Here is a 22,588-nt window from a genome sequence, read left to right as displayed (position 1 = left end):
GGTGGTGTCTTAGTCATACATGTGATAGAAGTGGAGCAGATTAAAATGGCTGAAAATAAATGAAAATGTTTCCCATTTTCCTGTAAATCTTAAAATTGCGCAGTTTTAAGATTCACGCATGGGAAACAATGTCTTACAAGGCGATTGTCTCAAAATTCAAACAAAAACCTTGTTTTATTTGGATTTTATCTGACTAGATAAAGTAGCCTGCAACATAATGCTGCCACCAGTTATGTGCTACTTTGTGTTGCTCAAGCACACATCCTGATTCAAAGGAAAAGTTTGATTGTGATGTATATACATGAATTGAATTGATAACAAAAATCCGAATGAGTTCAAGTTCTGTAAATTAAGATTTTCTTTTTTGAAAGAATGTCAAACCTTTAGTTTTGGTCATGGTGAATGATTATTGGAGCAGGTCCTGATGACCAAATAGAAGGGGCGACATCGCAATGAATCAAATCAGAAACAGATTTTATAAAATGTGACTAAACCCAGAAACTAGATTTTATCGAGGATAAGCGCGCCCTCTGCTGCATTTGGGCCGGTATGACTGCTGCAATGCACCAAGTATATGTTTGTCCCCAGAACCTTCAGCATTTTGACTGCGGTTTCTGTCAGGACCCGTAACAGGGTTGCGCCTTCCCAGCATAGCTCAGCTGTTAGACTGACTGGTTTTAAAAGCGTTTGCGGGTCATTTCGAAATCGTTTGTGAATTTCTGAGTGTTCCTCTAAGAAAGTGTTTGCAATGCCGCTAAAACATTTTCGGGCTCTTGGGCAAGTTTTCGCAGCTACGCATCAAGGCAGAATATTAAGTCAGTGTGGGAGCATGACTTTGAAAACAACAAAACCCTACAGCGCTTCAACGGGAGGCGAAGTCGAGGGAACAGGTAAGAGTGTGCAGTAGCGTAATGAAAACTGTAGGTGGCAGCAGAGGACACCGTGATGACACTGCAGAAGAAGGCTCTGACACACCTGTAGCTCATTTGACATCAAATGCAGGAAACTAGACGAGGATGGAGACTGCAAAAATAACACAAACTGAACAATATCAGCTACTGTAAGTCCGGAATGACTAACTTCAGATTTTTCTCGTGAAGGCTGTTAAAAGTTTACATTTGTAATAGTAAATTATAGTAAGTCCATTGTAGAGAACGGTGATGTAGACCATAAATGTCTGATATTTCGTATCGCAAAGGCCAAAAAAAATAAATAAATAAAAATAAAAAAACGCCATGATTTTTTGGTTATAAATCTTGCACTGCATTCAAGACTGGTTTCACAAACGCAGAACATTCCCATTATAGAAAAGGCTCCTTCATTACACAAGTTATGTTAAGTGGTTCAACTGCCCTGCTCAACAGAACTGAATAATTGTATGTTATGTTGAAACATGAACTCCGAATGTATTGATTCTCTGAACTAGCAGTAGAAAAAATAAATGTATTAATGTGTCAAATTTTATGGTTTACTGACAACCTCAATTAGTTTCTTTTTAACACGTGATTGCTAACTATTACTGCAATATTTTGTTCCCTGGTGTACATTAAATGTTATTCATTCCCAGTTTGCAAAGTTTCCAGGAGAAAATGTATGCAGCTTGTATTGTTAAATGAAACATTGAGGATATGAAGATGAGATGATATATTTAAATCGTGCATAATTTTGATTAATTCCTAGAACTCGGGGTATAGATATTTATTTATTTTTTTTTTACTCTACAGCTTTGGCATAATTTGAAAGAACATTAATCGAACATAAGTAAAACAGGAAAAAGATGATGGTCCATCTCCAGTGGTTGTTAGGCAAGAGACAGACACACAAAAACTCACAAAAAATGGCAATTTTGAGTATCCAAGTAATCTAACAGGCATGTGTTTGGACTGAGCGGAGGCAGGAGTACCCAGAGAGAACTCTTTTGTTCTGCTTGCATGCATGTTCAGGGAGAACATGCATTGTTTCCCCAGTGACTCTTGCTACAAGACAACAATGCCAGCAATTGTGCCACTGTGCCGCCCCATAATAAATATGTTGGTCAAGATATTGTTCCCAGAATTATTCTGACCCAACAAGATGGATGTAGCATAGATCCTCGGAATAGAGTAAAATATAACGTTTAGCTGTTGGCAACTATTTGAAGCCATCACAAATTTAACATTTTCCAATGTTTTTATATCATTTTGAGATCAATTGCTTTTAATACTACTTGTGTGATTCTTTAGATATACTTTTTTATTTATTTATTCAGAATTTCACATAAAGGCGGGATGCAAAAGTCCCCTCCAGTGTTTCCTCGTGTTTTTGCCACAAAATGTTCCTGAAATAAAACTGCAAACAACGTCCCACAGAGGTAGTTAAGATGCGGTTCACTTCCTTGGAGCTTGCTCAGCTCTGTGTAATTACTGTGTTTGTTTAAGGTGTAGCAGAGTCGAAAGCTCGCCTGAGACAAATTGCCTTTGCTTTTCATCCTCCACTGGGCTTGGTTTAGCAGTCTGTATCAGTGTCTCTCACGCATCCAGTAGCTTTGTTTCCCTGGCCTCGTCTCCTCTGGAGGCAGCGTCCTGTGGGTGTGGGAAGCAGCTGGAATCCACGGGATGAACCTAAACAATGTCAGGTCGGCTGCCTGGTCCAACCCCGAGCCACGATACGTAGCGCACATAAACACAACTCACATCAGCGCAGACATTCTCCTCCTAGTGATGTGATTTTTTTTTTTTTTTATAATCTGTGCATCTCACACGCCGTCTGCCATTAGCTGCAGGTCAGACCGTGGTCTCAGAGCGAAGGGGATCCGTGGTTACCGTGGCAATAAACCGCCCAGAGGTGCGTAACGCGGTGAACCAGGAGACAGCGGGGCGTCTGCTGGAGGAGCTGCAGGCCTTCGACAGCGACCCTGACTTGAACGTGGCTGTTCTGCACGGGAAAGGTAGAAAATGCTAGCAAAATCTTGAGTCTCTGCTTCATGTCAATCAGAAAAGGATTCATAGCTTTTTACTTTTCTTTTTGATTTTAAAATTGGGCATTTGTCGTCTTTTGCTACCAAATTTATACCAGTCAGAGAAAAAAAAAGTGTAAAGCCTGAGACGTTCAAAAGGTAAAAAAACAAAATTATATATATATCTCAGATTGGCTGTTCTGAAACTCCTCCTCCTTCTTCCATCTTTTTTGCACAGAAAGCATAAAAAAGTGCTATATGAAGATAAGCATGTGGATAAAAAAATGTTTGTTTGTAACCTTTATTTCACCAGGAAGAGAAACTCATTAAGATTAAAAATCTCTTTTACAAGTGTGCTGTGCTATACTATAACAAAAAAGAGAAGATAAAAACAAGACAATTTCAACCTTTAAAACATTTTAATGACAGAAATATAAGATGAAGAGATGGTTTATTGGTTCAAATAAAGAGCATTTACACTTTTGTATAAATATGTGAACTTTTTTCTTTTTTTGCCCCCCTGTTTCCACTGCATTTATGAGGTTAATAACAAATGAACAAGGTGGCGTTAGTGTGGTGTTTTGGGGAGAGACGCTGCTAAACGTTTTGAATTGGTTGAAAATTTTTTTTCCGCATCATAATTCATTCATGAGCTGTTGATGAGTATTTTCTTTTAAGTTTAATAGATTTCAAATCACTGACATCTGCTTCTCACAACTGTGAAGAAAGACTTTAAAATTGTTTCTGTTCTGAAGCACAAATGAAAACAGCCACAACCCATGTGGATTGTCAACAGATTTTGAAACATTATTTTAATAAATAAAATTAACTCCAGTCCTCGCCATACATTTTTATATTCATGAAATAAGTCAGTTCTATGATACTCACAGAAGGTAAAAAAAGCAAATGACAAAACTAAATGGAGTAAAAATGCTCATGTCAAGGGACCTATGAATGTGTGCTGAAGAAATGTGGTAATGTTTGTTTATTCATCCTTTGGGACACATCTCTCAGATTACAGATATTTAATATCTGTCCTTGTTGCAAACTTTATCTGTCTTGGGGAAATAAAAGCTCCATTTAAGCATTACTTCTGTAAAATAATCACAAGTTAATGCTCAGAGTAGAGATCTTTCCCTTTTTCTCTCTCTTCACTTCAAAAGCAAGAAACAGGAAGTTTACGCAAGCAAAACCCATTTCAAGTGGGTTTTTTTTTACACTTGCACCTTTCCGTGAACTTCGTACTGAATTTACACGAGTTGAATCGCTTTTACGGCAATACAACAAAATCACTAAACATCACACAGTTCTCAAAACTAAAGAATCTTCTGTTTCCATCATCCCATCATCCTCAAAATACTTGGATGGGAATGCCTGGAAAACCCAGACCGTGAACACAAACACCTGTGAGGTGACCTGCCCTGGCGGACCAGGATCATGTCACAGCTCTAATCATAGCACATGGTGCATAAACTCCTTCCCCCAGTGGAAACATCGTCTTCAGCCGGGGACCAGGCTGTGTGAGGTGTGCCGTGGCCTCAAACTGTATAATTTGTTGCCTCTCCACACGATGGCTGCTGGCGGCTCCAGTCTACGTAGCGGCTCGCATTAAACGGGCAAAAGTCAGCCTTGCGTTTCAGCGATCACACCCCACATTTCTGTCAGCGGGCTATCGTCCGCTGCTGCTCCATCACGAGAAGCCGGCCGACCCCTCTGCGGTGATTAGCAGCGCCTCGGTGCCGTAAAGTGACAGGCAGGGAGGTTCCAGTGTGGATGTAATGTTTCTGCAAACATACGGAATCCATTTAGGTCAAATTAACACTGACACAGTCACTCTCTCAGCTCGCTCTTTTTTTTTTTACTTATGATGTTAAGAGTAATTGCTTTCAGCAGGGCTTGAATTTGCTGGGACATTTGTTTTGATGATTTCACGTTCAGATTTCTGGGAGTAGCTTTTTAGCCAGGAAAGCTATGGATGCTGTGTCAGATGTGTTACTTAACATGACTAAAGGGACGTAGCAGATGCTAATTGGGTAATGCAGCACTGCCGTCACATTAAATAAATGCAGAAAGTGGCGAATCGTTTAAGATATCATTTTGTAGTACTTGGATCATTTATAGAAACTGTAGTGAATATCAATGAGTGTGAAGGTAATGGCTTCAAAGATCATCACATATTCTTGGTTTAAACCTAATATTAACCCTCTTAAGCCTCATCAATAAAGTGAATTACTTTCTATGTTAACATATCGGCTCTGAGCCACAAATGCCACATCAAGAATTTGATGTCGAAGCAGCTAAATGGACCTGTACTGTTTTCCTGTCCTGATGAGTCAAACTGAATTAAACATTAAAGAACTTTACTGTCTTGTTCAATCAGATACTTTTATTTCAGTTCCTGTGTCAAATATTTTGGCAGCTCAATATAGGAGCCCCCATTGTTTTGATAAGTAGGAGATCCTTTTATCTAAAGAAACATACACTTATGTGGAGCTCTATGTCTTTGTCCAGTTCGACCTCAACCTGTTTGCTGGAGAAGTTGGGGGTCAAGATAACAATTTAGCGATGCAGCTCTCTGGACAGGAGTAAAATAATTTTGCACAAGAGCAGCATTATGCTGTAGGATTCAAGATTAATGTAGGGAAAACCCCTCACCACCTGCTCCAGCTGTGGTGTAAACTACCACTCTGTAGCCAGAATTAATGTCACAATATTCAAAGTTTTCATCGTGGTGGAACTTTTTCATATTCACTCACAATTCAACAACAAAATGTAAAATATTCTATTGGGATTTTATATCACAGACCAGGAGTCGGCAATCTTTTAAATTCCAAAAAGTGTTTTTGAACTCATTGCTATAAAATAAAATTTGTCTAGAGCCACAAAGCAAGATAGATTTTATTAATATATACCAAATAAAATGTTTTATTTTAAAAGCTGAGATAATTAAATTCAAATTATTATTATTAAATGATTAGCTGCCGCATATCGTACTGTCACGACATAGTGGTAATGTTAGCAAATGTGTAAAAAAAACATACTTTATGAAAGTCACACACTACTGCTTTAAAGCACCACTGCAAAGTGGAAGGAAAACGATGTGGGTTTCACAATCTGAAAAAGTATGGCAGGCATATTTTTTATTCAACCATAAATCTGACCTTTATGAAAGAGTGGCAAGAAGAAAGCCATTGTTGTCTAATAGCTACAGGCTGGGCAGAGCACATGATGAACATGTGGAACAAGGTTTCTACAGGTATTTGGTGAAAATTTTGAAGCCAAAATATGCACAAGATCCCCCATGGTGAGACATAGTGATGTTAGCAAGTTCTCTTTAGCAGAGACGGGGAAGCTGCTCCGAAGACAGATGAAGGTAAATGCAGATAAGGTGTGAAAGAAAACCTTTTGAGCCTGAGACTGGGGTTTACCTTCCAGTTGTACAAAGACCCTAAGCATTCAGTCAGAGCTTGCGTGTCTTGGTTCAGATCAAATTATATTCATTCATCAAAATGACCCAGTCAAAGTCTAGAACTAAATGCAACTAAATGCAATCAGTGGGCTTGAAAAACTATGTCAAATCACTCTCAGTCTAATGTGGCTGAGCTTGAACTTTTTGTCAAAGAAAGTTGACAGACTTCCCTTCAATTCCAACCATCTACAACCTGTTGAGTGAGGAGGGTTAAACACAAATGTGAGCCACACTTGGCAGACCTTATGTGCAGATAAAATAACCATGTCTCTTACTCCTTCCACTTCATGATTGCACACTGCTTTGTGTCGGTCTATTGTGTGATCTCCCCATTCAATATCTCAGCTGTTGTAACATAACAAAATATAAAAAATGTTCAAAGAGGCATAAATGGCACCACAAATTAGACTTTTACGGCAGATGTCTCATTTGTTTTTATTATGTGCAAAATGATCATTTTACATGCTTAAAAGACATTAGTCTGCCCTCATAGTGCATCATCTCTTTCACGATAGTGTCGCATTTTCTGGGCTGATGTCTTGTGAATAAAAACACGCAGCTCTTGCTCCTCAAGTTTCTTTAAAAGGTCTGACTGGTGTAGGACGCTCATTTCCAGTGCTGCTCCCATAAACAGGATGACACACAGTTTTTCCTCTAACAACCCAACGCTGACCCACAGCTGTAATCAGAGCTCCCAGTTGATGGGTGTTGCTGGCACATGTGTTCATTACGATCATTCTCATTACTGTCACATTACAGAGAGAGGAGGATTTTATGAGTCCCTGCCTTAGACAGTGACATAGTGTTTGTTTGCCTCTTGGGCAATGTTGTAATTACCACATGAATCCAGTGGAAGAGATCTGTGGCTGCACTGCATTACTTGCCCATTAATGAGAGTATGATGCATGTGAGCACATGTACCGTCTGTGCCTATACATTGAATTTACATCCTTTAGGGAAGGAGGAGGATTTGTGTGTCGGCGAGCCAAAAGAAAGCAAGCTGCAAGCCAAATTGCAGCCTTTTTTCTTTTTTTTTTTTCTTCCTCATCATTTTCTTTTCCTCTCTGCCATACTTTGTAATTTTGCGGTCTCTTCCAGGAGGGAATTTCTGCGCTGGTTATGATCTGAAAATGCTGGCCAATCAAAAAGCCCCCCTTAAATTGGAGCAAGATGTCACAAAGGGTCCTGGCCCAATGGTGAGCAGAGCTCGGTTTTTGATTGCATGCGTGTACTAGTGAGGTTTACATCTACATTTCAATGTCATGTAAATCTGTAATCATGTAAATCGTAAAATCTAAAGCCAGAATTTCAGGCTGCTAGTAATTGTTTTTATTTTAAAACGTTTGAGAGAACAGGTAGTTAGGAACATTTTTGTTTTAAGTAATGAAGTAGAAGAGAGATGCCTCTAGTACTCTTCTGCTACTGCTGTGTATGTGTTACAGTACCTGCCAACATTTGTACCTTTGTTTTTCGACATTATAGCCACAAACCTCCATTGAATTTATGGGGTTATGTTATTGAGAACACAAAGTAGAGAATAATTAAGATGTTGAATTAAAATGAATGATAAAAAGAAATGTAGATACATGATTTTCAAATGTTTACAAGTAAAATCTTAAAGGTGTGATGTACATTCATATTTGGCCTGCTAATTATCATATGGAACAACCTTTTCGCAATTACAGCTGCAAATCTTTTGGGGCATCGCTCTACGAGCTTTGCACACCTTGAACCTGTGATTTTGACCCATCCTTCCTGGCAAAAATAGCTCAAGCAAATTTAGATTGGATGGTCCGAAGAGCAATTTTAAAGTCTTGCCACCAATTCTCAATGGGATTTCAATCTGTACCACAACTTAGCCGTCCGAACACACAAATGTACTTTGAGTTACTCTAAAATCGGCCATCAAAGACCAGTGCCCTCCATGTTTTAGATATTTCCCTGCTTCATCATATCTCAGTCTTATAAATGGGCGACTGGCAGTTTCCTGCTCAACCTGATGACATGCTGATGAGCTATTTCAGCCGTTTGCATCAGCTGTCTTGGAGCAAGGACACATCTAAAACATGGAGGATGCCAGACTTCGAGAACTGACGCTGAAAAGCCCTGATCTAAACAATTTCAGTGTTGCTCTGGCTGCATGATTGGGGCATTGACATAGCTCTCTGTGTCTATGAGCGTGAGCGTAGGTGGGGGCAATAATATGATAGTCTTTACACTGACTACTCAGAAGAGAGCAACAACAAAAAAAGAAAAACAGAAAAGAAAGAACAAATTGATTTCTCATTATGATATCACTGTTTCGTTTCCATTTGTTTCTAAGAGCAAAATTTTTCATGAGTGAAAAATTAATGCCACTCACTATTTAGGAAACATGTTTCGTAGTTTTTTTTTCTACTTCTACTCTCTCTTCCCTGTCTTTTTCTTAATCAGTTGCAAGTTTGGCGCCACTGTCTGACCAGAAGTAGCATTGCCCTGGACAGGCTTTCTATTTGGATTGCCAAGCATTTAACTCCATCTTCTCTGTCATTCCCACAGCACAATTCTGCCACCACCATGTTTCAGTCACACATATACAGGGGCTGAAAACAAATCTGAGCCATCAATTTCATATTTTTATTTATTAAAAAAATGACAACCAAAAATTGTTTTTCTTCCACTTTATATTTATTTTCTCCTTTGTTTCAGTCTCGCATAAAAGGTTTGTGGTTCTAACTTGCAAAAGATATAAAGGGGGCAACGAAAGCATAAGCAATTCACTGTAGCTTCATGCTCTCTTGCAAACAGTTGGTATGGATTAACAGTATCTAAATATTATACAGTAACATTTTTATGGAGAGTTACACTCACCATAAAAATGTTTGGCCTGTGTGTTGCTGAAGGTGGTTGGGATTGAGTGGACCTCCTATGCAGAACATGAGACCATTGTACCTCATACAGGAAAAACAAACGTCTTCATTTGTTCAGCTGTGGTCAAAACTCGAATCCTCTTGTTCCTCATTTGTTTGACAGTCTGAGAAATGAATTAGAAAATGAAGCCTGGAACATTTTACCGAGTAGCGCGTTAAGAGCATAAATCGCTGTGGAGTGGTGATGATACGCACGCCTTGTTTACTCTGTTTACATCTTGCATGATGACTTCAGTCCTTTGGATCGCCATACAGTGTAACAATGTTTTGCGTATGTATGGGTTGACTGATTCAGCCGTTTCCTCCAGGGTCCGTCCCGTCTGCAGCTGTCGAAGCCGCTGATAGCGGCCGTGAGCGGCTACGCTGTGGCCGGAGGGTTGGAGCTGGCCCTGCTGGCTGACCTGAGGGTGGTGGAGGAGAGCGCCGTCATGGGGGTCTTCTGCCGCAGATTTGGTATGTTGCTCTCTGCCTTACAGGCCTAATTGAGATTTGATCACTAATTTTGAGCTTTTACAACATCTGCAATAACATCAGGTCTGCTCACTTACTTATGCGGGCTGCTTTTATTGCAGCTTGGTTTTGGCAGAAGTAGTTTTCCCATATACTGCTTTGGCCTGTTAGTAAAGATAACATCCACAGTATTTGAGAAAACTCCAAGAATGATTTATCTGTCAAGCTCAAGGTTGTTGAGTCCAGTTGGAATCTGTTGTGACTCTAAGGGACCTTTTCAAGGTGGAGACATGAACAAATTTGTTAGGACTGTTCTTTAGGATGTGTAAGAGTTTTATTCAAACATATTTATGCTGTAAGGAAAGACTTCAAAATCACCTGCAATTCAATCAGTGCTACCCTTAAAACTTCATTTGAAGCAAATGTAACCGAGAGGTTTTACAAATACTTTACTCTTTTAAGTTGAGTTTTTTGTGATTTATGAGTTCTCTTCCTTGTGGTATAAATATGACATGACACAGAGGTCCATATCCCTGGGAATGTATTTTGGACTGGACAGGGTTGGGTAACCTTTTGAAAGTAAAATATGCTCGATGCCTCTGACAGAGAAGTGAAGAAGAATCATCATTGGGTCTTGAGGGTGAAGCCAATATGCTCAACACCACATTTTTATCCAGAAATACATGATCACCAGTCATCTGACTCCCCAGTGGTTGATCCTACACTCATTTCAACTGGACCATTTCATTATTAAATATTTGTCAAAGATTTTGAATGTTTACCTCAGAGTAAACTCTGTGCCTAACCAGAGATGAAGTAAACCGTCCTTCAGGTTTGACCTGGTCAGAGTTGGCCTGTGCTGTTTTACAGCAGCCAGTTCAGTCATCCATCTTAGTTCATTGGAATCTGCCCTGTATATTTAAGAGTGAACAAACTTCCAGAGTTTCCTGTTTCGAAAACAACATTGTTCACCAGCTACAATGTGTTTTTATTTTCTTAAACAGAAGGATAAGGCCAAAGTCATCACAGGGTGGCTTTCCTCTGGAAATGGATATCTCTGCAAACGGCCAAGAAGTTCCAGATTAATTTTTCTTTGATGCTGCTTATTTTAGTCTCAAATGCTGCTGCTGCTGCTACACAGTAACTTTCATTGTTGCACATTGTGAAGCGTTTTTGTTCTGGCAAGATCAAGCTAGTTCTTTGGCCCATTTCTGACCAGTTGGATGTACTTTAATGTTATGGCTCTACAATTGTCAGAGAATGGGCAAAGACCGAGTTCCTCTGCCGCTTTTCTTCCAAGACAGCTTTAGCTTTCAGAATCTCACAGTTAATCAGCATTACTGTGTGCTTTTGACAATGCAGCAATAGTCTAAAGGGCAAAAACCTCTATTAATACGACTCTTCTTAGGTAATGACAAAAAACATTTTCTTAGGTGTCACTAAGTATTCCTCCCAAAGTCAAGCTAGCAGCTCAGGAATCTTGTATTAACCTTTTCTTTATGGTAGGTATTGGTTTTATTTGAGGAAAAAAATATATAAACAGGCATTTCAGGAGTTGTGTGTTGATAAACTTTGCCAATCTAGGGAAAGTCTCCTAAATTAAACTTTGTGGTCCTTAAAAAAAATATCAACACTGATGTTCACATTTTAATTTTTTTTCTACTTTTAGTAGAAGTTAGCATCTTTCAGTTTGATTCTAGAAATGTTAAAATGTTGTATTTTTTTTTCTCGGCTTATGATACCTGACCCCAAAAAAACAACCGTCTGTTTTCTTTGCATCCAAGCATTCATCATCTGTCTCCTAGTACCAGGAAGTCGACTTTGTTTCTATTTTTCAGCGTCGTTACTATGTCCTCTGTTATCACCACAGCCTCCTCGTGTTTGTGCGCAAGGACGGGGCCTCGAAGCGATAACGATGGTGACCGTGACCTTTTGGCTTCATGGCCACAGTCTGCTGGGCAGCCTTGATAAGTAGAGGAGGAAACAACCAACTGCCAGGTTTCCACAGCGTAGCCAAGCAGGGCTTACGGGTTATTTATGTCACAATTTCCTTATAAACATTTTCCCTTTTTGGCATTTTTACTGGTAAGGCTTGCCGGCTGACTCAACTATACTTCTAAAGCATCAAGTTTTCTGCTGTAAACACACACAGAGCTGATCCGGATTCCTCCCCCCAAAAAACCCCGTCCTGCAATTCAGCGTGTAAAGAGCGGTTTCACTTCCCTTCAGCAACTCTTCTATAGATTTTAGCTATGCTTCTAGAGGGCTTGAAATATAACCAGGGTGTTTATAAATACAGCTTTTTACTATAAATTACAGACAGTACTAGACTTGCAGTATAAACATGAAAAACTTCTCATTTGAAGCCTGTAATTTAACAGGGGAGCATCCTGGCAGAGCTATGAGTCTTTTGTGTTAAGTGTGTTGTCACTTTCCAGTTTAAGAGACATCGTTGGGCTTCTCAGTTTTAACACTTATAACATTTTTTCTTTACATTACTTGGTCATTGAATTTAGTGGAATATACAGAAATGAACATGAACAAAAAATACACTAAAGTGAATTTTTTTCCACCATTTCTTGGCTTGAAAAAATCTGATCGCCTCCCGCAGTCAAACAGATTTACAGAGAGCATTTGTTTATTTTCTTCACTTTTATTAAACGTTCATAATAGAAAGTAATTGGAAATAATTGCCAACTTATGCTTGGACCTACTAAAGTGCTTCAAACAGCATAGCTGCAGTCATGTTTGCTGAAATGAAGCTCTTATTAGACATGACATCCGATTGTTTCCTAACTTAACCTAGTTGTAGTCTCAATTCAATCAAATATATATGTATATATATTATATCCTTTTTATATAGCTTAAATAGACTCTAATAAATTGATTGACTCTAATTTTTATGCCTCATGTTAGTGACATTTTACCTGTTTGGCATCCTGCCCCTTTTTTAGGGTTCTTTGAGTCACTTTTGTCGCTGTCAATTTTTTCTCCCATTCTGATGTGTTTTTATTTATTTTTTTGCACTTCAGTCATAAGAAGTCTGAAATTTGATCTGAATAACTGTCATTAAGGCTTCATTAAAGTGTTGCCAGGTTGGTGTTTCTCTGCTGATACATGTAATTAAGCACATGCAAAGTCAGGTGATTCAAAAGCACCTTATTCAGGCATTTGTTTTTTGGAAGATGAACAGAGTGTACATCTTAAAATTACTATTCATTTGAGTAATTTTACACATCTGTACTACCTTTTCAGCTACTTACCTGAACAATGGTTGGAGACAAATGCTGGAAATTTCAGAGTGTATTAGTGCAGGTTTATTCCTCTCCATCTGCAAGCGCTCAGTAAATCCAGCATCTTCCATCAGATTAAAACTCTGTCAGACAGGGAGAAAACTAGCTGCGGTTTTTACATATTAAGTTGCACATTTCTCCACCAGTGATTAATTTTGTGGTGTGTCATTGCCTCACACTTTCAAGGCTTATTTGTCAACACGTTTGAGTCGTTTCCTCCAGCTAAGTTAAAACTGCTGTTTTCTTTTATTTGATGCTGCAGTTAAGAACGGTTATTACTTTTTCGCTAAGGAAGCCGTGCATATTCATGAACATTTTCTGCAAAGTTTAACCTTGCACAACTAACGTCTTAACTTTTCAACTCGGACGTTGGTTTTCTTTAGATGTAAATATAGGTAAAGGGACATTAGAAGAATTTAATGAAGCAGAACAAGACAAACGGAGGATTTAGAAGACAAAAAATATAAACTTTGTTTTAAGCCAATTTAAACGACTTAAAAAAAATCCCTTTACCAACAAAGGCATTGCTGTGCTTGAGTTTATTTAAAGATCCAATGTCTTTTAGCCATTATTTCCTTTTAATGGACAGATTCTGTAACCGATTTTGGGTAGGGCACAGATGGCGGTCGCCTGAGGGAATCCCTGGTGGCTTTGGAGTTGAAAACCCCTCGGAGACGCGCTGTGCTCCTCTGATGTGGGCCAATGGCTACCACAAGGATTTGACAGTTTTCTGGCATGGTATTGGCTGCCGAAACCTGCGGCTTCCTGTCTGGGGCCCCTCGGCTATGCCAGAGAGGAAATGAGAAGGAGGAGAAGGTTGCATCACAGGAATCTGGCATTAGAGTCTACAGCTCTTTGAGTTCTCAGAGACCTGAATGAAAACCCACAGTGCTTACTTAAATCTCCAATGTTATTTTGGCTCCTTAAACCAGAAGAACAAGTAAAGCAGGAAAAAAAAAAGCTGGCATAGGAAAATGTAACTTAAAAGAACTAATATTTCATTCAAGAACCTAAATCCTGGGGGTTGTTCAATGTTGGTCTAGTGTCACCCCTTTGATTCTTTATTTGTGACTGAAAATGAAACCCTTCCAAAATACACACCACCTAATCTTGTGCATCCTTCAAGTCCCCGGTTCTTTTCCGTTTCCCCTCGTCAGCTCTAAGTCCCGTCTCCGTAGCTGTGCAAGACTGATGGAGAGGAAGAAAAGAAGCCAGGGTTTTGAACTAAAGTCAAACCGCAATACAAGAGCTAACTTGAAATCAGCCAATCCAAACACCTGCTCAGAGAGTCTGAACCTGACCGACATAGTGCACTGATTACATCATCCGACTTCAAACCAGCTCTGTTTAATCTGCAGGATTTTCCCTTCATGAGGAATGAATGAACAGAGCTGTCACGCTGTTTTGTTTTGAAAACAGACAGGATTACAACTGAGTAAACACGTGAGCATCTCTCTTTCTTTCTTTTTTTAATTCGAAAATATTCAGATTAAACTAACTGGATTTACATTTGCCTGAAAGCAAAACAAGACTCTTCAAAATAAATTTGAATAAGCCTTGACCTGTAGTGCAGATATTATGCGATACCTGCAATGCCTTCCTGTAAATTCATTTTTACATTACAAGTTTTCACACCACAGTAACTTTTTTTTCTTCTTCATTTCATCAAGTTCAAACTACAAAACTCAATGTATTTTTGCTGGGATTTTATGTCAAACCAACACCAAGTATTGCATAATTATTTTGGGGAAGAAAAATCTTCAGAGGCTTGAGAGAGAACATTAGCCAACAAACATCATCATGAAGACCGATGAACACAGCAGGTTGCTAAGTTTGGGTGAAGTTAAAAACAATGTCCCAAACTTTGAAAGTCTTATTGAGCACTGTTCAGTCCGTCCAAAACAAAGTGTATGCTATCATTGCAAACTTAATTATACACGTCTGTGCGCCAAAGCTGACAGCATGGATAAGGTCAAAAGAATCCATGGGGCCCATAGTAGCTCAGGAGTGACTATAGACATCGACACATCAGGTGAGAGAAACTCTTCCCCTGATTCTGTGGACGAGTGGAAAGAAGAGAGTCATTTTCTAAAAGAAAGGAACAGATCATGCTTACAGTTTGCCTCAACTATGCAAGCAACATTTGTTTTTTCTTTTCCCACAGTGAAATATGCTGTCTCATCATGCTGTGATGAGACCAACAGGAGACCTAAGGAGGAATAAACTGGGTAGAGTTGATAGGAATAAGAGTGGAGCAAAATACATGGCAGTCTTTGTTAAAAGGAAAATGTGTTAGAGGCTGTAAAAGACTGGAGGCTTACCTTTCAGCAAGAAATCAACCATTAAAATGCAAGAAATCAACCCTTAAAATACATCCAGGGCTACAATGGAAGATAGAAGCGCCTACTCAAAGTTCAGATATAAGAATCTGTGGTGACGCTTGAAAATGTATGCTAGGAGATGCTTTCTATGCAATCTGATTGAGCTTGTGCGGCTTTGCTAAGAGGAATTGGGAAATGATTTAGTCTCTAGATGTGTAACAGTGGTAGAGTTATACCTCAGAAGAGCTCGAGCTGTAGTTGCAACAAAAGTCATTATTCTGGGGTTCTTAGTATAAATGTTTGCCACACTTCTTGATGTAAAAACATTTGAAAACTATGTACTATTTTCAAAAGACGTGTGGCAATTTCCTACTATTGTGATTTGGCCTGTCGCAAAACCCCCCATTTTTTTCCCATTGAAGTTTTTGGCTGTAACATGTACATGGCGTTTGGGACATTTGGTGGCCTCATTTTCATCCTCGTCGGTCAAACGTCATGAAATCAAATTAACCCGTCTCCGACTCAACCCAACTGAAATACTTTAATTGATTCCCAGCAAGCAATTCAAAGCTTCAAACTTCCGCTTGAAAGTCCGCTCTTTCGCCTCTGTCCATTTAGTCTGGAGTTATCCGGAAACTGTTAATCCACATCAAACTTAATCGCATTACCCTCATGGGAAGCCATTGTGGTAGGTTTAGCTTTGATGTGGTCAGGGTGCCAGCAGGACCAGGAGCCAGCTAGAGTCCCTGAGTGTGTCATGTTTCACAGCGTTCTTGCTTTATAAGTGTGTGGACTGGCGGATGTTTGTTCCCAGCTAATTTCCAGATAACCTTTTCTGTGTATTTCAGTGTTTTCAGGGAGATATTACCAGTTAGATATTAATGACTCGTGTATTGTGCTGCTTCCTCAGGGCTAACGCATATCAAAGTGTGCAGAAAGCAGATAAAACACAATGATTCTTCTTTCTTCCAGACTTCTCCTTCATTCCCGTCAGATAAGCAGTGATGACCCTGTGCTGCAGGAAATGAGCTGCCTCTTACATGTGGTTATATAACAATAGGCTGTGCTGACTCATGTCCAACCTGGCAATAACAAGCCTCTGTTTTGAGAGTAGACTTATCTGCATTTAAGACAAGATGGCTGCAGACTCCTTTTAATTGGTTTGTCCAATACTGGGGAGTAAATGGTGAAACAACGTCTTATTTATCTCGCATTCGGATCACTAATGCACAATGCCTTCTACTAAAACAAAAAGTCTCCACCTCAAATCAAACACAAAGTTTTTAGTCGAAAGCTGCTTCAAGGAGCAATTCACCAACGTCTCCAGTCTTATTATGTGTGACAAAGCAGAGGTCTGTCAAACAGCACCCGAGAGATTGCACTATCAGAGAGACCGTGGGCGAGGAGGTGCAGGAGACGGCCGCGGAGGATAAGAAGGGAGATCCTTCCGGTTGCTGATAGCAGTGGTGCCAACAGCAGCACCAAAGTCAGACAGACTGAGGTCAACCTGCCTCTTTATCTCTTGGTCTTTAAGTCAGGCTTTGTCCTCCTCTGGCTCGCTCCACCTCCCTGTGTTGTCACGCTGGTTTCTCAAGTCGTATTTCTTTGTTGCTTCATTTTCCACCCTTCTGGGTTTATTTTCTTAATAGAAAACTAAGGATAGCTTTAATACCCTCTAGTTAGAAACAAGAAATGTAGGCACAGAGTTTTGCTTTAAAAACGGGTGACGTAATGTTTTTTTTCTTGACACAGTTTAGGCCTCTTAGTACCATTTGAGTGTAGTTGCTGACCATGTCTGTTCCTTTATGACCACAGTGTACCAGTGTTTCTTGATGGCTACTTCCAGCAAAACAAATTCACAACTGGTTTCTTAAACATGACAAAAAGCTGACTGTTGCCTAAAGACCTCCAAAGTCACCAGATCTTAATCTACTTCCTTTGAGAGGTGATAGTATGGTAGACGGCCATCATGGATGTGGACAAATCTGAGGAATTTGCAGGATGTTGACATATGTGTAATATCACATTAAAAAAAAAAAATTTTAATTGGCACAAGAGGCCTTTATTGACAGTTTCTAGATACAAAATAGGCAAAAGAAAGGTGGGGAAGACATGCAGCAAGGTTTGCAAAATCAGGAATTGAACCCAAGACGACCACGTCAAAGACTATAGCCTCTGTACATGGGCGCCTGCTCTAAGGCTACTTTAGGTGTAAATCTAACATTTTGAACACTTGAACACTATGCCACAACAAATTTGGGAAGCTCTAACGATGAAACAGATACCAACCTGGTTTTAGCAAGGAGCTCCTGATAAACAGCCCTGGTAAGTTTTGATAAAAAAAGAGACCTAGATTCTTGCCTGACGGTTGAAAGCAAAGAAATTCATCAACAAGGGGGAGATGACTGGGGAGACTTAATATGTCTGCCGTCCAAGTATCAAAAACTCCAGCATTTGAGAACTGTAAAATTTTGTATTGTTGGACAATAAAATGGAAATCTGACAAGATTGAGATGATTTATGACCTAAGGCCACTGGATTACCATAGGTTTACTAATAACAAGAAGAAGAGATGAACCCAGTAGGGAGGTAACAGAAGTGTCCTGGACCAAATCCAACTCCATTACACATGCCTTTTTCTCTTTTTTCTTTCTTTCTATTTTTATACCAGGGATCTGTGTAATTTGTATATTTGACTAAAAACAAAATAATTCAGGTAATATTAGTGCTATGTTCCACCTGCTCTAGGTGTTTATCTTCAAAGTCTGTGTAAAACACTTCTCTGATTACAATCATCTGTAAAACTGGATGAAGTCTCGTGTTACCAACAGTGCAGAAACCCTGTGCAGCCTGAGCTTGATCAGAATCCCTTCTCTGCCACATGTATGGCAACAAACAAAGAAAAGCATAAGTACAATCTGATCACTTGTTACCGTTTCGCATGCAGAGAAGAAGAAAAAGGAAAATGCAATCTGAAAGGAAGCATGATGATGTGGGGTTAGAACAACATGTTCGACACATGTGCTCCCAATAAGGGGTGGTCAGATGGAATCAGTGACTTGGAGGAATTAGGGAGTTGGGATTGTGGTGTGGAACCGATCGGGAGAAAGTGTGCCAGTTCCAGCTGGTGCTCCTTAGAAATTAGGATAAGTGCCAGAAGCTGACTGTTCCTTGCAGTGTACTTGCTCTTTCCTCCTAGCCCTGAGTTTCTGTGGGACAGGGAAATAATATATAATTAAAAACGTTTCCTGTGAGAATACCAGTGAGGAGTTTGAGCTCATATGACCAGATGTAAAGAAAGTATAGGAGCGTAGCCATTTCAGAGCTTTGTTCCCCCTGACATAAGCAACCTGTGTTTCCAGGAGTATTAGATGCCCTTATTGCACTTACACAGCGGCTTACCTTGTAGGGAATAGTTTACCTTATGTTTTTGTTTAGATTTTGAGTAAATTCAGAATGTATTTTTACAGGAACATGTACTTTCACGCATGTACAAACTCCTTTCCATTTGACCAAATGTTATTTTCATGTATTAATGATTTAAATTAAGCCGCCCATAATTTCCTTATGCACTGTTTCCAGGCCTTTTAACTTGTTAAAGGGGATTTGATCAGCAGTTTTTAAGGTTTTCTAAAAGTATTTCAGTTTTTTTTTCTTCTTTTGGCTGCTTCTTAACTCATTTCAAGTAGGCAGCAGGAGAAGACGTTTCATGTCTAAAAGCCCGTCTACACAAATGAACAGTATTTGAGAGTATTTATTTAAAATAAAGTTTGAAGATAAACATCAGGCTTCTGGCCTTTGAGATTCTGTCCGACGTCTTGTAAACATCAGGACAAGAAGCAGAAAAAAATGTTTAAGTCTTATGGCCCTGTTTAATTCTCATTCTGTCTTAAATTGACAACTTGGGTTTCACTAATTTTGTAGATCAACCCGTGGACAAACACAAACTCATTCAAAAATGTAATAAAAGGCCAGTCCTATGCCTTGGTCAGGTGTTAGATGGGAGGTTAAGTCCAAAATTGCATACACTCCTGGCAGATTTCGATTTGAAAAAATGTGCATTCAACAAAAATATTCCATTGTTTCTGACAGGAAATGAGACTATAAACTGTGCTAAAGGAGTGATAAATTTTGAGAAATTGTTTTTAATTTACATTTTATTTAAAAAAAAAAGCCATATCATTAAATTACATCCTTCTTAATGATCAATTGAAAAGTCTTTATTGGCATGTTAGCGAATGGGCCCATCTTATAATTCTTGAGGAGCCTTTTCATGTGTCCTCTGGTGTTTTGACGATGTATCTTTGAATATAAAAGACCTCCTTGCTGTCATCCTAATATTTAGCTCCCTCCACAGATTCTCTGTCAGATTAAAGCTGGGACTCTTGCTGGGCTACTCTGAAATCTTATTTTTATTTAGACTCAGATGGAGCATGCTGGTAACTTTAAAATGTAATTAAAGAGATATCTGAATAATTCTTGGCTCAGTTGTAGATCTCAAATAGTACAAATGGGATTTCAAGGTGTTTAGGGAACTCTATACTTCTATTTGTTTAATTTTTTTGTATGCTTAAACCTTAATGTTCTAGGAGTTCCCCTGATTGACGGAGGGACAGTGCGGCTTCCTCGCCTCATTGGTTTATCAAGAGCGCTTGACCTGATCATGACCGGGCGGCCGATCGGGGCTCAAGAGGCTCTAACCTACGGACTGGCCAATCGTGTTGTTCCTGACGGACAAGGTACTTAAAGTAGTTTGAATATGTCGCCTTTCTTGCATGTAGTTTTTTTTTTTCCAGAACTTGAAGAGGAAACATTTTGAACAAGTTTCTTGTTGAAAGCTGGGTATTTATTTGAGCAAATTGAAACGTATTCTTAAAGATCTATTAAGGAGTGAGCTGGAGTCCGAGGATTGATGCGTTGCATTAGTGCCCGAAAGATCCAATGCAGTTTATGGTTCTGTGTGCTCGTTATGACTCAGTCTCTCATTCCCTCATCTCCCTGCTTGGACGTTGCAGGATGATTAGCTAAATTCTTTCAGGAAGTTCTTCTACCCACAGTTTATCCGCAGCCTAATTGGCCCTGTGAAGGATAATCACTTAGCACACATTTAACATCAGAGGGAAAGGAAGAAGTAGCAGCTTCTAAACATACAAAGGAAGCATCAAAGTGTGCCATCAGCAGGGTTAGTGTTTTCCATAGGAGGGACCTGGATTAGGTCCAGGGCTTTGATGTGGGTCCGGAGGTGTAGTGACGTAAAGCTAGGAAACCTCAGCCGCATTATGAGGAGTCTTTTCCTTTGTAACTCTTCATAAGCGCTCTGCATGCATTTTCCATCACATGCAGCTGCATTTGCTGTTCCGCGCGCACATACATTGTGTTTGTGTGTCTAAGCTGCCGTGGTAGTTTTTGAGATGCGCCATATGGGTAGATTCTCAGGGCGGCATCAAGAAGGGGTGTTTGGACAAACGCAACGTTTAAAAAATAAAAAATCAAACCTCTCTGACAGTTACACCTTTAGCAAACATATTGCTTTTATGTTTGTCCACTCAAATTGGAGTTGAGGCTACCCACTTGCTTAAATCGTACATGATTCTACATGCAGGAATGCTTTGAATTTTGTCCTCCAGAATTTTTATCATTTTCCTGCCTTTCGATTGATCGGACGGTCGCTCATGCAAGAACTGCCGCTGGTAAACTGACTTGCTTTGCGTTGCAATCACAGCGTTGCAGGCAGCCGTGCAGCTAGCAGAGCAGATCAGCTCCTTCCCTCAGCAGTGTCTCCGGACAGACCGCTCCTCAGCCGTGTACAGCTGCTACGACGCCCAGTCCTTCACACAGGTATATTTCGTTTTACACAGTCCACAGTAGCACTAGTGTTTACGTGACGGATCGGTTTCTCAGTTTACACCCGATTTTGCTTCAATGACTTCTGGTCCTCTACGTTCACCGTACAAATAAATGCACAGCAGAAAGTTGTTCAAAGTTTTTAACACCTGATGGCGTCTTAGCATCAGAAATTCACCAAAGGGTTTGAGAGCAAAGGGGCCCGATTACACACGTTATTTGCAATGAAATTTGCAAACCATGCTTTACATAAGATGTTGCACAAAATCAACATCATCATCAATGAAACACACAGAATTTTGTAGCTGTTATGGTATTTTGTATCGTATGTAACTTGGTGGCACTATGGCAAAGAACAGAATATTTAGCCTCACTGGGTCTCCTAATTGTTTGGAAGGACAAATAATGACTTTATAAAATATTTAGGCATATTCAATAAAGCTACAAACAGCCGTATGGAAATTTTTATATCAAAGCTAATCCTGTACAAAGGATCAGGTCCAATTATTGCTGCAAAACTTTTTTTAGAAAAACAAGCCTTTGGGATATTATTGCTGAATATTAGTATAGCGATGTTGCATTTTTTTGTGGCTATTTTTATTCTTTTCCTTTATCATAATATCACCACCACTCTTTGCAATCTGCCACTAAGAAAAAATCCATCACGTGTGGGGATCGAGTGAAAGTCATGTGAAATATGTTCCCCACTTGCATAATTTGAGTGTGTGTGTACCTAAAATATGAAATCCTACAAAAATATTGCATCCAATTCGTCCTTTTCGATTGCAGTTTTGGACACATTAAAGACGCTGTGATTGCGATTTAATATATTGCAAACCTCCAGTTCTGATCTGAGATATTGGCCTGAGTAGTTTATGTAGATGAGTTGGCATAAGTAGATTTCTCCAAATGTTTCTTCAGCTTAAAGGTTTTAACCCCTGTTCTGAGTAATTTCTATCGGTTTAATTTTTCTCTTTTGCTCTGTCCAGGCCATGCAGTATGAATTTAATCACGGAGTTCAAGTCATCCAGGCTGAAGCGATTCCTGGGGCAGTCCAGTTTTCTTCAGGAGTTGGAAGAGGAGGGAAATTCCCCTAGCTTTTCACATGTAGGAGGACTTATGAACTGTGACTTCAGGTGATCTCAGTCTATTGTTGCCACAAACTTGTGTTGCAGTCAATTGAATAATTACTGCTTTACAACATACAACAATCAAGAATATAAAACACAATGATGAAGTTTTGCATCAGTGCAGTATGCTTCTTATGGGAAATGAAATCTTCATTAATTACATTATTTTCGGTATTAAAATAGTAATTTAAAAATAGCCCTGCACTTGAGCTTTTTTTTTTTTCCATTTATTTAAAA

The 22,588-nt window shown here is 39.4% G+C and overlaps 1 protein-coding gene across 1 annotated transcript; it reads left to right on the top strand.

The window, feature by feature from the left end:
* Positions 1-529: 529 nt before the first annotated feature.
* LOC102236075 (carnitinyl-CoA dehydratase-like) lies at positions 530-22,547 on the top strand. Its single transcript, XM_005803676.3, has 7 exons — positions 530-890; positions 2,756-2,926; positions 7,503-7,600; positions 9,622-9,766; positions 19,967-20,116; positions 21,100-21,215; positions 22,211-22,547. The coding sequence occupies exons 1-7, from the start codon at positions 749-751 to the stop codon at positions 22,316-22,318; spliced, it is 930 nt and encodes a 309-aa protein (XP_005803733.2). The 5' UTR covers positions 530-748; the 3' UTR covers positions 22,319-22,547.
* The last annotated feature ends 41 nt before the right edge of the window (positions 22,548-22,588 follow it).

Source organism: Xiphophorus maculatus, chromosome 21 (assembly GCF_002775205.1).
Source record: "Xiphophorus maculatus strain JP 163 A chromosome 21, X_maculatus-5.0-male, whole genome shotgun sequence".
NCBI classification, from domain to species: Eukaryota; Metazoa; Chordata; class Actinopteri; order Cyprinodontiformes; family Poeciliidae; genus Xiphophorus; species Xiphophorus maculatus.
Note: the sequence above shows the minus strand (reverse complement) of the source record. Positions and strands in the feature narration are given on the sequence as shown.

Coding starts and splice junctions, on each gene's coding strand:
- LOC102236075 (XM_005803676.3), top strand. CDS start 749: ATGCCGCTAAAACATTTTCGGGCTCTTGGGCAAGTTTTCGCAGCTACG. Junction 7,601..9,621: donor CAAAGGGTCCTGGCCCAATG/GTGAGCAGAGCT, acceptor CGTTTCCTCCAG/GGTCCGTCCCGTCTGCAGCT. Junction 9,767..19,966: donor GGTCTTCTGCCGCAGATTTG/GTATGTTGCTCT, acceptor TTAATGTTCTAG/GAGTTCCCCTGATTGACGGA.